Raw genomic sequence first — 11,864 nt, forward strand, 5'->3', positions numbered from 1 at the left:
TCTCACTCAAGTCTCTATTCAGTTTTGTAAAGTGGGTCATATTTAGCTACATACTTTGCCCAACAGTGAGTGTGAATATTACAACATTCAAATAAACTGAAGAAAGACATTTTTACACTTTGGGGAGCTTGAGTGCCGCCATATGCCGGCTGCTCATTGACTGGAGTGGAATCATGTGGATAAAAAGCTCCTACGCTTGGCAGTCGCAAAAAAAAAAACAAGAAGACAAAAACCCACACATTGCACTGCAGATGACTTCCTAACAAAAACATGTGCAATATTTCAATACTCCATGAGCCATCTGTGCTGTAATATATTGTTCACAGTTTGTATTTCCTCAGCAGTGTAACTAGGCGTCTTTGTCTTCTTGCTTTTAGAAGTTGTACAATGGGATAAAACACACAAGGCCTTTTCCCAAAAGAATTTGAACATCACTAGTGCTAGTTAGCCATGCGGGGCTCCATGCACTGACTCATAAGCTCATGTACGAGTGAGTGATTTGGAAGGTTGCCAAGGTGATATTTAACAAAGTAGAACACAAGCAGTATTTTGGGATCACAAGTGGTTCTAGATGGAAATGCTTGATTAAATCACTTCTGTTTGAATGAAGAGGGGTTTTCTAAACTGCTTTACACTGTTGTTAAATGACTGTGTGGTTGGACAAACCTATTATCCAACATTTGATAATTCCATTACAATATCCCGCCTAAATTGTGTCTTTTTTTACCGTACAGTAAGAAAGGGGGAAAAGCCTTGGGCTTTCTATGCAGTACGAACTTTAAGAGCTCGGAGTCCTCCTTGTCGTCCTTGATGGGAGTTGTTTTTATTCCACCTTTCTTGGCCCGTGGACACCCAGACAAACTGAAAATAGAGAGTATGCAGCTCATGATCAGAGGAGCTAGAAACTCAGAATAATAAGGATCCAGCACTACTGACCCAAAGCAATGCAGGAAAAACCAAACTCAAATACTATTAAGAAAGATGCAAGCAAACACCATATCCTAACCAGGCACGATGCAACGAGTCTCCAGCAATTTCATAAATAGATAGTATGCAGCTCATGATCAGAGGAGCTAGAAACTCAGAATAATAAGGATCCAGCACTACTGACCCAAAGCAATGCAGGAAAAACCAAACTCAAATACTATTAAGAAAGATGCAAGCAAACACCATATCCTAACCAGGCACGATGCAACGAGTCTCCAGCAATTTCATGCTGAAAGTGAAATGCTACATGATGCAACAAAATCACAGCCAATCGAAACATATTTGATACGTAATATAAGGTAAATTGGGACACTTTTCCTCATTGAGATGGCAAAAAGTGGCCAAATTTACCTGAATCTCTCAATAGCTATGTGGAGTAGGAGTTTGGGCCAATGATAATTCAGTGTAGCCAGGGCTACTGAGCACAACATATGCAAGACATGGGATTTACTGCTTGATATCTCGTGCCTGGTTAGGAAACAGTGGCCTCAGCAAGCTTTTAGATAAACAGAGTAGAAAGAAAACTACACAAGATCTGGGGTCTGTTTCCTATCTAAAATATTATTCAATAAATGGGGACGGACAATAAATGAAGTGTGGCATATACTTGTGTGTGTCTAACATACAGCTATCACTAAACTTCTCTGTCCTGTTTGTGTATTGGTATGTATGTGAGAGGGATTGTTCAGTGGGCCATACCTTCTGTGAGACGCGTAGTTACCAGTGATATGGCCTGAACCATCACATCCTGGAGTTGGACATCTGGGAAAGTGAAGTCAAACATTAAATGTGTTGGTTTATAATACCTGAAATAAACTTGACCAAAAGCAGGGCCACGGTGTAATTTTAGAATAATATTAATTTGAGTCTTAAGTACTGTATTGTTTTCATATCAAGAAAAGAGTAAAAGCAGCATTTAGCAAGAACGAGAACAAGAACAAAGGACAAGATCAGAAGTAGAGCAGACATACTTGAGATCGGCTGTGTGTGCTGCCATGAGGGACCGAAGACTCTTATCAGCGAGAGGACACCCAGACAGGCTAAAAATGTTGAAAAGAAACAAGGGGGAAAAAGAGAGAAGGGGAAGATAAAGTGAAAGAACCCAGAACGTCCCAAGCGTAAAAACGTAAAAAGCAAAGAGCAGGCGAGACGTAAAAACTTAAAAAGCAAAGAGCAGGAGAGAGTTAAGCAAGCGAAAGATAACATCTATGTGATGTCTTGTTTTATTTTATATTTCCCCTTTGAAGGCAAAATAAGTACAGAGAGGTGACCCCCGGACACTGTATACCTGCGATGCGATGCATAGTTTCCGGTGATGTGTCCACTGCCGTCACAGCCCGGAGTGGGACACCTGCAAGGGACAAACAGAAAAGCCTGACTGAGTGAAATGATTCCATTGTGCCGAATATAAATTTGTGCACAGAAATGGGTGCAAATTAGATGTGACTTACAGTAGGATTTCTTTCTTGTTGTCCTTGGGCTGGAACCTGACCTTAAAGCTGGGGGTTGTGACCTCTCCGGGGTACTTCCTGTCCTCAAGGGTGTCCTGCATCATGTCGCAATCCTCCGGGTCGGAAGAGGCAAATGACTGAGTGCTGTGGTCCATCTGTATGAAGATACAATGAATATTATGCTGGTTTGTACAACAATAGATAGATCCGGCCTCATTTAAATGAAACAGGAAATGGTTGTACCTCTTCTAGCTCCTCTTCTCTCTGCCGATTGGGTTTGGTGTAGTCCAGAGGCCCCTCCCACTCCTCTTGTTTGTGGGTGTGTAAAGAGTGGGGTGAGATGCTGCTGTTGCCATGGTGAAAAGATGTGGATGATGATGAAGATGATGAAGACAGATCAGGGGAACGCACTTCAGGGCTGGCGCAAGACATGCCCATTTCTCTCTTTATGGGCTTCTTCATGCTTAAGTCCAAGGTGCCATTCTCATCCACCTCAATTTCCATACTCTACAACAGAAAAAATAAAATAATTTATAATTAATAACTGGGTTTGTAATTATGATAAAAAAATACATATTTTTACAGAATTTAAATCTTATTTTACATTTCACAAAATAATCTGCGTAGTACAAAACTCCTTGTCACAATGCTCGGATGTTGTGGGTGGCTGCCAAGGTGTTGCTATGTTGTTCTGCATGTTTTTTAAGCACATTGCTATGTAGTTGCTAGGATTTTGTGGTTGGTTGCCAAGGCGTTGCTATGCGGCTGCTAAGGGTGTTTGTAAATACAGTGGGTGTTTGTAGGTGTTTTGGGTGTTTGTAAATGCATTACTGGTTTTTAGCGTGTTGTGGGTAGTTGCCAAGGTGTTGCTATGCAGATACTTGGGTGTGCTGTATTGTTTTTTTTTTAGCAATTTGCTATGTGGTTGTTAAGGTGTTGTGGGTGTTTGTAAATGTGGTGCATGTTTGTAGGGTGTTGTGTGTGTTTGTAAATGAGGTGGGTGTTTGTAAATACGGTTGGTGTTTGACATGATGTTTGTAAACGTGGTGAGTGTTTGCAAGGTGTTGTGGGTATTTGTAAATGTGGTGGGTGTTTGTAGGGTGTCGTGATTGTTTGTAAATGCAGTGGGTGTTTGTAAATACGGTTGGTGTTTGTGGGGTGTTTGTAAATGCAGTACATGTTTCTAAGGTGTTGTGAGTGTTTGTAAATGAGGTGAGTGTTTGTAGGGTATTGTGGGTGTATGTAAATGTGGTGGGTGTTTGTAGGGTGTTTGTTGGTGTTGTGGGTGTTTGTAAATGCGGTGGGTGATTATAGGGTGTTTGTAAATGCTGCATGCGTTTATAGGGTTTTGTGGGTGTTTGTAAATATTGTTGGTGTTTGTAGGGTGTTGTAGGTGTTTGTAAATGTGGTGCGTGTTTGTAGGGTGTTGTGGAAGTTTGTAAATGTGGTGCGTGTTTGTAGGGAGTTGTGGATGTTTGTAAATGCATTAAGTGTTTGTAAGATGATGTGGGTGTTTGTAATTGAGGTGAGTTTTTATGGCTGTTTGTAAATGTGGTGGGTGTTTATAGGGTGTTTGTAAATGCAGTGTGTGTTTGTAGGGTGTTTGTTGGTGTTTGAAGGATGTTGTGGGTGTTTGTAAATGGTTTGTGAGTGTTTGTAAATACAGTGGGTGCTTGTAGGGTGTTGTGGGTGTTTGTAAATGCAGTGGGTATTTGTAGGCCAAGGCAGTGCAATGCTATTGCTTAGAAAAGTAAAATTATGAACTTTAAAAACGTAAAATGATCAAATCTGAGTATAACAAACAAACACGGAATAAAGCTTAACAACAAAGTACACATTTTAAAACACATCCATTACATACATTCCTATTGTATGTAGATGGATGATGCATGGATTAGTGCTAAAACGGGCATGTTTACATATTTGAGTGTGAATATGAAGTTGGAGATGTGCACACACAGTAGACACCCAGTCTGATTAGCGTTGAGCCACTGGGCCTTTCTGCCCATTAATCTTCACCTTGTATCCCCTTCTGTTAAAAACATGTCAGGAAATTGAAAAATGATGAAGTAGTCACTCCCTGGGCTGAGGAGAAAGCTTTTTTTTTAAATCACAATATCGAGGACAGAGCTTCTCCAATTACAGTATAGATCCCAGAGTTCTCAGACGGAGAAGGGGGGTGAGAGGCTGATAAGATTGTATTTTTGGGTGTGCAAAGGCACAAGGAAAGAAAAGAAAGAAAAAAGGGACAGGAAATAGAGGGAATGAGAGAGAGATGCCCTCATTTGCATTAACCATGGAAATATTGAATAAAAGAACATGGAGCACCTGGTCCTGCCCTATCTAGGGAGCTCACTATCAACTTAATGCAATAACAACATGAAGAGGAGACAAAGATTAAACGAACGGAGGGACAGATGAAAGGGAGGAGAGATGACGCAATAAGATCCCAACAGCAAGCAAACGCATTCTCGCTAACGCTACGTTCATCTGATACAAACCCTGCTGAAGAGCAATCACACATAGAGACGGTATTTCTTCAATCGATGGATGCTAACTAACCATTATAAACCACTCTTATTAACTATTATACATCTACACATGGTGTGACGTTGTAGAAGCTAGTTTGAAACTGTAGCCTTCTAAGCTACTCATAATTTAAAGTAGTTAAGCCATCTAAAGTAGATCAGAGTAAATCAGAGCAGCATTCATCTGGCACAATAGAAACAATAAGGATCTTAATTAGAGTGCCAGCATCACACTTGAACACATACTAAACTAAATGTAGCTAATAAGCCTAGAAAACAGCCTAATTTGAATAAATGAATCAAAAACAGCTGCATTAAGCTACATTTTATTTCACTACAAAGAAAAGTAAAATTCAAAGACATAGATCAAAAGAATTTGTGATTTTTTTGCAATGAAATGATAATGAATCCAAATGAACAAAATTGCTCAAATGACTTCCTAATGCTACTTGATAAAAAAAGTTTGATTATTGCCTCAGCTAGCTTGTGTTTTGTCAAAGCTACCCTTGTATAATACTTGTATGGAAAATTTGCTTGTTAGCCAATACCTGCTCTATTATCAAAACAGCTAAGCTACTAAAAATTTTTCTGTCTAGTTATTAGCGTCACTACTTTCAGTTGGTTACTAGAAACAGTAATCTATAGGCACTGGAAATGTCTGGGTGCTAGTGTTTGCCGACTGTTTGTTTTAAGCTAGTGAGTGCTGTCTTTAGTAAATTAGTTATTCTACTAAATGACAGAAGTTTCAGTAGAAGTAAACCGTATCCTACTACGTCATCCGCTGGAATGCCACTCTCTCGTGAACGCGCGTACGACAGTTAGCGGAAGCTAAAGATTACGGTTTATAAAGTTTTAAATATTAATATTTTTCTTACACAAATGCATCGCTTCACTTCAGAAGGCCTTTATTAACCCCTAAAGCCATGTGGAGCACTTTTTATGATGGATGGATGCACTTTTTCGGGTTTCAAAATCACATCCACAATTCACTGCCATTATAAAGCTTGGAAGAGCCAGGACATTTTTTAATATAACTCCGACTGCATTCGTCTGTTACATGAGATTATGTTCTGTACCTTATCTTGGTGTCTGATGCTGAGGTTCTCTGGTCTCTCCCAGCAGCGTGTGGACAGGTTGAGGATTGCAGTGGCGGCCATGTGGGCAGCTTCGGCATCATGGGAATAATCATAGCTGCTGGAGGAGCTTTTTCCATAACCACTGTGCAAGCTGGGACTTGGGGGGGAGGCCCTGGGGAATGGAGGTTTGGCTATGGGGAAAAGAAAACATTGCTCTAGTTAATAGTAATTTTATTATTATAAATAGTACTTGATCCATTCATTGAAGAGCACTCTACCAAACTCACTTACTGCTAACCTTGATGTACGACAATGAAGAATCTGAAACCTTAGCCGTACTATTCACAAAGCACACCATTTACACACATCTCTGCCTGCAAGGAGTGTATTATACATAGTGTTCATAAACCGTGACTAATCCTGCTCACATTTGAAGGCTTTGGGTGAAGTTTCGCTGGTGTGCATCTTTGGGGCGAGCATGCGCTTGCCGAACACCTGCACGTCGAAGCTTGCATAATCGAAGGACACCTTGGAGTACTTCTCCAGCTCCTTGGCCAGATTAGCGCGTGGCGTGGCGGGGACGAGGCTGGGCCTGTAGCTGCCTTGCGGAGGAATCTCCAACTGCTTCACAAAACACATGGGCCTGCAAAAATGGGTAGCGAGCGAGAGAGAGAAGGTTCCATCATTTTTTTCCTCTACAAAAGAATCAATATCCCTGCAGTGAAGAAAAAAGAAGCATAAAAGGATAAGTGTAAGTGAGCATAAAAGATCAAGAGTGAAAGAGTGGGCTGGAATTAGACAGCAGAAGAGAAGCGGAATTGAAAGACTGACAATGAGCCAAAAAAGAAAAAGGAAGGAAAAGTCCCACAGATAAATAGCTGGTAAAAGAGTAAATGGGAGAGAGAGAGAGAGAGAGAGAGAGAGAGCATTTTAAAGTAGGGTGACTGAAGGAGAAGAGGATTAAATAGTGTCTTATCAGCACTGAGCACATTAGCATATCGTATAGCATGGAATTGAAGCCCTAAAACGGTCTCCTTTTCCTGAAGAACCGTGAGCCCTTGCGGCCCTTTCTCTGTTCTAAAGAAAAACTCTGAAAAGACATTTGCTGTGCTCCAGCAACTAGTGAGCTGCCTACTGAGGCGGCATTTTAAAGCATCATAGATGCTCCCGATGTGAACACTGCAGCTTAACATAAGCAGCTTCCTAATATGTCACATTTTTAACTAAATTCTAAGGCTGCAGTGCATGTGTCCTTCACAGAGAAGGCAATCCCAGAAGGAATTGCAATGGAAGATGATGCGAGGAGTATTATTCAATGTAATTAAAATTGATTATTTTACTCTATGTCTATGCTGTGCAGTTCTGTGCTTATTAGAATACTGAGCTATTAGCTTAGCAACAATATACCAAGATGGTTCACACAGTACTATGAATAAGAAAGAAATACGGTGAAATAAGTTCTGCCTTCTAAATAAAAGAGCCAATCGCCAATTGATAAAGTAATTGCATCACTGCAGCTGCCATTAGAAGCTACAGTTTCCATAAAAACAAGCAGTATCCTGAAATGTACACTACAGACAGTACATGCGCATTAGCTGGACCATCCTCAAATATGCATTTTTAACGTTATTTGACTGAAAAAACAACATTTTTCAAAATCAGATTTTGTTGCTGATTCGGAATAAGGTATTTGAAATGTGAACTTGGCAAGCAGTTTTTAAAATGTTGTAATGTACCTTATTCAAGTAGGTAGGAATTGGTCTTGCAATCCTGAAATGACTTTCCTTGGTCAAACTCCATTGCGAGTTGAGGCTGCAGTGTGGAGTGCTGCTCATGTAGAACGTTCTAAATGCTTCAGTGAGGGTTAGGATGCTGTTTTAGAAGTAGGCAGTAGGCGGCTTGCTAGGTTTTGGAAACTAGCTAAAGAATGCTAGCATGTGGGTGTGCGTGTCATTGCGGACTATGACACTGTGTTCTGTATTTAACATCATTAACGGATTTCAGGCGTGAACCAGACACGGTTTGAAGGAAAACACGCACGCACACACCTATGTGCGTTATGATCTGCATGACAATGGCATGTAAAGTATATTACCCTCTGCTTCCTGTCTCTTCATTAGTCAGTGCATACCATTAGCAGGGGTGGCATGCGGAGCCGTCAAAGGTCTCTCTGGTGACTTCTCATTGTCGACATCTTTCCTTAATGGGCTTTCTCAGTGAACTGACGCTCATTTAAATCAGAATAACACTAATAAGAAAGGACTGCTTATTATTTTCATAATCCACATTGCTTTGTCTGACCACAGACATGCTTCCTGAAGGAAAGTAATTATTTTTCCAATACTCCATGCCCTGTAAGTCCCATAATTAGCTTATCAGTGGCGTAATTAGACTAGCAGGTTTGAGGCCCGATCCCAGCATGAAATGGCAGGCTGTGCTCTAATAGAAGGGCAAAGGAACGGGAGGACTGACATTCCGAAACGCCTGAGCAATCATGCTGTGGTAAGTGAGTTCAGTCCTGCGGTGACTGACAGCTGTGCTAACCAACCACAGCAGGTACATTTGACGGACACATACTGCTGACATGGAAGCTGAAGGACAGGAGGAGACCGAACACGGGGCAAGTTTGCTGTTGCTGAGAAGAACAGGAATAAACGCTGATGTTTTCAGTTCCTGGGTTTGTTTCGTTGGGGTTTAGGCCTCACCTGAGAACACGGTCAGAGTTTGGGCTGCCCTTGATGTGCTCGCCTATGGGCTGGGGCAGGTGTTGCTTGTCGTGAGTCTTCGAGAGCTTTTCGGCAGCAGCGATGGGACATCCGGACAAACTGATAGAGGAGGAAACGTGAAAGAATTTGTGAGGAAAATACACTACACTTTTTAAAGTAGAGCTTCATTATCGGCATTGATGGTTCCATGAAGAATCTTTAACATTCATGAAACATTTCCATTTTTTTATAGTGGAAAATGGTTCACCGAAAGGCTCTTTGGGGAATCCAAAATGGTTCTTCTATTGCTTCGCTACAAAAACCACCTTTTGGAACCTTTATTGTCATTATGTGGACCAAATGTACCAAGAAAGTACATTTGGGGATCTACCATGTGGTCACCAAAAGGAAAACCATCCCGAAAAAGGAGACTCCGTACCTGCGATGTGTGTTTCGGTTGCTGTTGACATGACCCTGACCAGTGCAGCCTGGTGTTGGGCACTTCAAGACGTTCTCGTGCATGGCCAAAACTGAGAACAACCAATCAGAGAGCAGAAAGGAACAAGTCAGCCAATAAAAAGACAAAAAAAACTAATTCTACTAGCATCAAGAGATGAGAGGTTTAGGAAGGGACATGCACAATACTAGATGTTTAAAGTACAGTGTTTTGTCTTTTCTGCTGCAGATTATCACACAATCAAAATATGTGTCTGTAGTTTGATGTTGACTCACTCTCTGGAGGGATCCGATCTTTGTGTGGGCAGCCTGACAGACTGCGGTGGTGGGGATAAAGTCCTGTCACGTGACCCGTTCCATCACACCCAGGGGTTGGGCATTTGATCTCTCGCTTCTCTGATCTAGAACTCTCTGTGGGCAGCAAAACACCTGTCAGTCAAACCTTATCTGAAGACATTATCACTTCTGTCAGGACAGAAACGTACAAAAGACGGGCATATTACCACACACATTGCGCACAAACACGCTTTCCGGTTTCATGCTCTCTGGAAGTTGTTAAAGTTGCCTCTGGACCCATGAGAGGGCACATTTACGGTGATAATTACGGTCATTATGCGTTTGGGCAGGTGGATGTTTCCATACAGGATTATTATCTTCAGTGAGGGTGCGCTGGGGTTTATTGGACTATCTACTGAAAAATGGAGCTCATTAAACAGACTTCACCATTGGCAAAGCACATCTCCATATTATACAGGAGGAGAGCGTGAATAAGTATGTGGGGTCCAAGGTAAATGGACGAAGGTGCAAGGAAAAAGGCAGAAGCGAAAAACAGACGGGAGAGAGAAAAAAAAGAAAAAGGTGAGAAAGTGAGAGACGTAGAGAGAGAAAGAGCTTGCATGTGCGCTCCAGTGGCTCCTTAATTAAATGTTGAAATGTTAACGAGACATGCACCTCCTAATTAAAACTGGTCGGAGCGTGAGGAGGCCAGTTATAGAGGGGGTGTGGAGCCCTACCGAGCGCTCGGCTGAATCCAGCACCACACGGACCGGGCACGGTGCCAACCAAGAGCAGAACAACACCACAAACAAAACCAATAAACAAATAAACACGTGCCAAACCAATCTAATTACACACACCCTCTCTCCCTTTCAACTCACTCGCACTCTCTCTCTTTCTTTCTAAGTGCTTCAGTAATTATAGACTAAGGCTGGAGTTTATCTATGGAAACCAATTCATTTGACCCATTTATACTCTCCAGATTGCTTCCCCCATTATTAATCTTGCAGTTCTTTGCCTGAGCGAGAGCTTGCCATTTTAATCTTCTTTCTGATTAATCATGTGTGGGTGTTTATTTATGAGAATTTGTTGATATTTGAGCACTTGCGTAGGGTGTGTTGAAAAATGCATATGTGCGAAGTTTAAATAGCACTCTGAGTGCACTTATGAAATGGTTTGTGGCATTAGTGTGTTTAAATTCATTGCTTAAACACAAGCAGGAAGAATTTCTGTACACAAAATGAGTGTTGTGTACATTTTCACAATGATGCGATTCTTTAATCAACTGGACTTAAATGAACACAATCTAGGCTAATTCATACAACCATTATTATGCAAATTGTTGCATTAATTTTGTAAAAGTCATGAATATACTATGAGAAGTCTATATATGAACTATGTAAAATGACAGCCTGGTCTCATGTTTATACGTAGGTATTAATACGTAACATTTATGACAGTACATACAGTTTACACAAGAATATTGTTAAAATAGTTAAGTCGTAAAAAATCAAGTTTTGTGCAAATTGTTTATAGACTTCAATTTAACTGATACACCAGTGTTTGTGCAACATCTTTACATAGTTTTTCATTAAAAAATCATTTGCAGATAAATGATCACATTACTGCAAAAATTTATGTAAGGATGTTTGTGCAAAGCATTTTCATAACTTTTTACGTAAAAATTGTAATACGTAAAGACTGTAAAAACTTTACAATCACGTTGATGCATCAGTTAACTTTTTTTCCTCTAAAAACTAGGGGTGCACCGATCTGATATTCAGTATCGGTATCGCTCCGATACTGCCACTTTTTGCTGGATCGGGGTATCGGTCAGACGAAGCAGATCCAAATCCGATATTGTGCATATACTATTCGGTGTTATTGTTAAGCCCCACGAAAGGCACAAAAACATTATAAAGCACCATAAAGTTTCCGTGCACTATATTTCAAGTGTTCTGAAGCCGTTCCACAGTTTAATGTGAAGTACAGATGAATATTTAAGTCGTTAAATTCAAGTTCCAGTAAACTCTTCTCCACTTCGGCTGTCTGTCATCCTCCATTCAGCATTCAAACTGTGCGTCGCATTCGGTTACGACAGTCAAGATGACAAAACTCTCTCTAAGATGATAATGTTCCTATTATTATACCTGATCTGTAGATAAACATCAGTGGTTTTGCATAAAAGGAATTTATCTTGCTGGAGTTTAGTGCTAATTCTAAATCATGTCACTTTCTACAGGGTGTCTGTTAGAGATCACTACACATCAGTAGAGAGCACTGTAAATTGTTCACGCGTACAGTAACTGAAATTTAAAACTGTTAAAAGAAAAGGCTCAAACTATCACACATATATAATACACTACGCATCAATGTCTCTTCCCT

General features: G+C 40.7%; 1 protein-coding gene across 1 annotated transcript in view; it reads right to left on the bottom strand.

Annotated features, from left to right (window-relative positions):
* The window catches only part of LOC107681384 (myelin transcription factor 1-like), a 100,051-nt gene that overhangs the window by 6,962 nt on the left and 81,225 nt on the right, over positions 1-11,864 (bottom strand). The window contains exons 9-19 of the mRNA XM_016477663.1: positions 9,480-9,614; positions 9,187-9,277; positions 8,748-8,867; positions 6,471-6,685; positions 6,043-6,233; positions 2,682-2,945; positions 2,439-2,593; positions 2,276-2,338; positions 1,959-2,027; positions 1,687-1,749; positions 778-861 (exon numbers count right to left, since the gene is read on the bottom strand). Of these exons, the coding sequence (XP_016333149.1) occupies positions 778-861; positions 1,687-1,749; positions 1,959-2,027; positions 2,276-2,338; positions 2,439-2,593; positions 2,682-2,945; positions 6,043-6,233; positions 6,471-6,685; positions 8,748-8,867; positions 9,187-9,277; positions 9,480-9,614 (1,450 nt within the window). The remainder of the gene's footprint in view (positions 1-777; positions 862-1,686; positions 1,750-1,958; positions 2,028-2,275; positions 2,339-2,438; positions 2,594-2,681; positions 2,946-6,042; positions 6,234-6,470; positions 6,686-8,747; positions 8,868-9,186; positions 9,278-9,479; positions 9,615-11,864) is intronic.

The sequence above is a fragment of the Sinocyclocheilus anshuiensis genome, unplaced genomic scaffold (assembly GCF_001515605.1).
Source record: "Sinocyclocheilus anshuiensis isolate Anshui unplaced genomic scaffold, SAMN03320099.WGS_v1.1 scaffold881, whole genome shotgun sequence".
NCBI classification, from domain to species: domain Eukaryota; kingdom Metazoa; phylum Chordata; class Actinopteri; order Cypriniformes; family Cyprinidae; genus Sinocyclocheilus; species Sinocyclocheilus anshuiensis.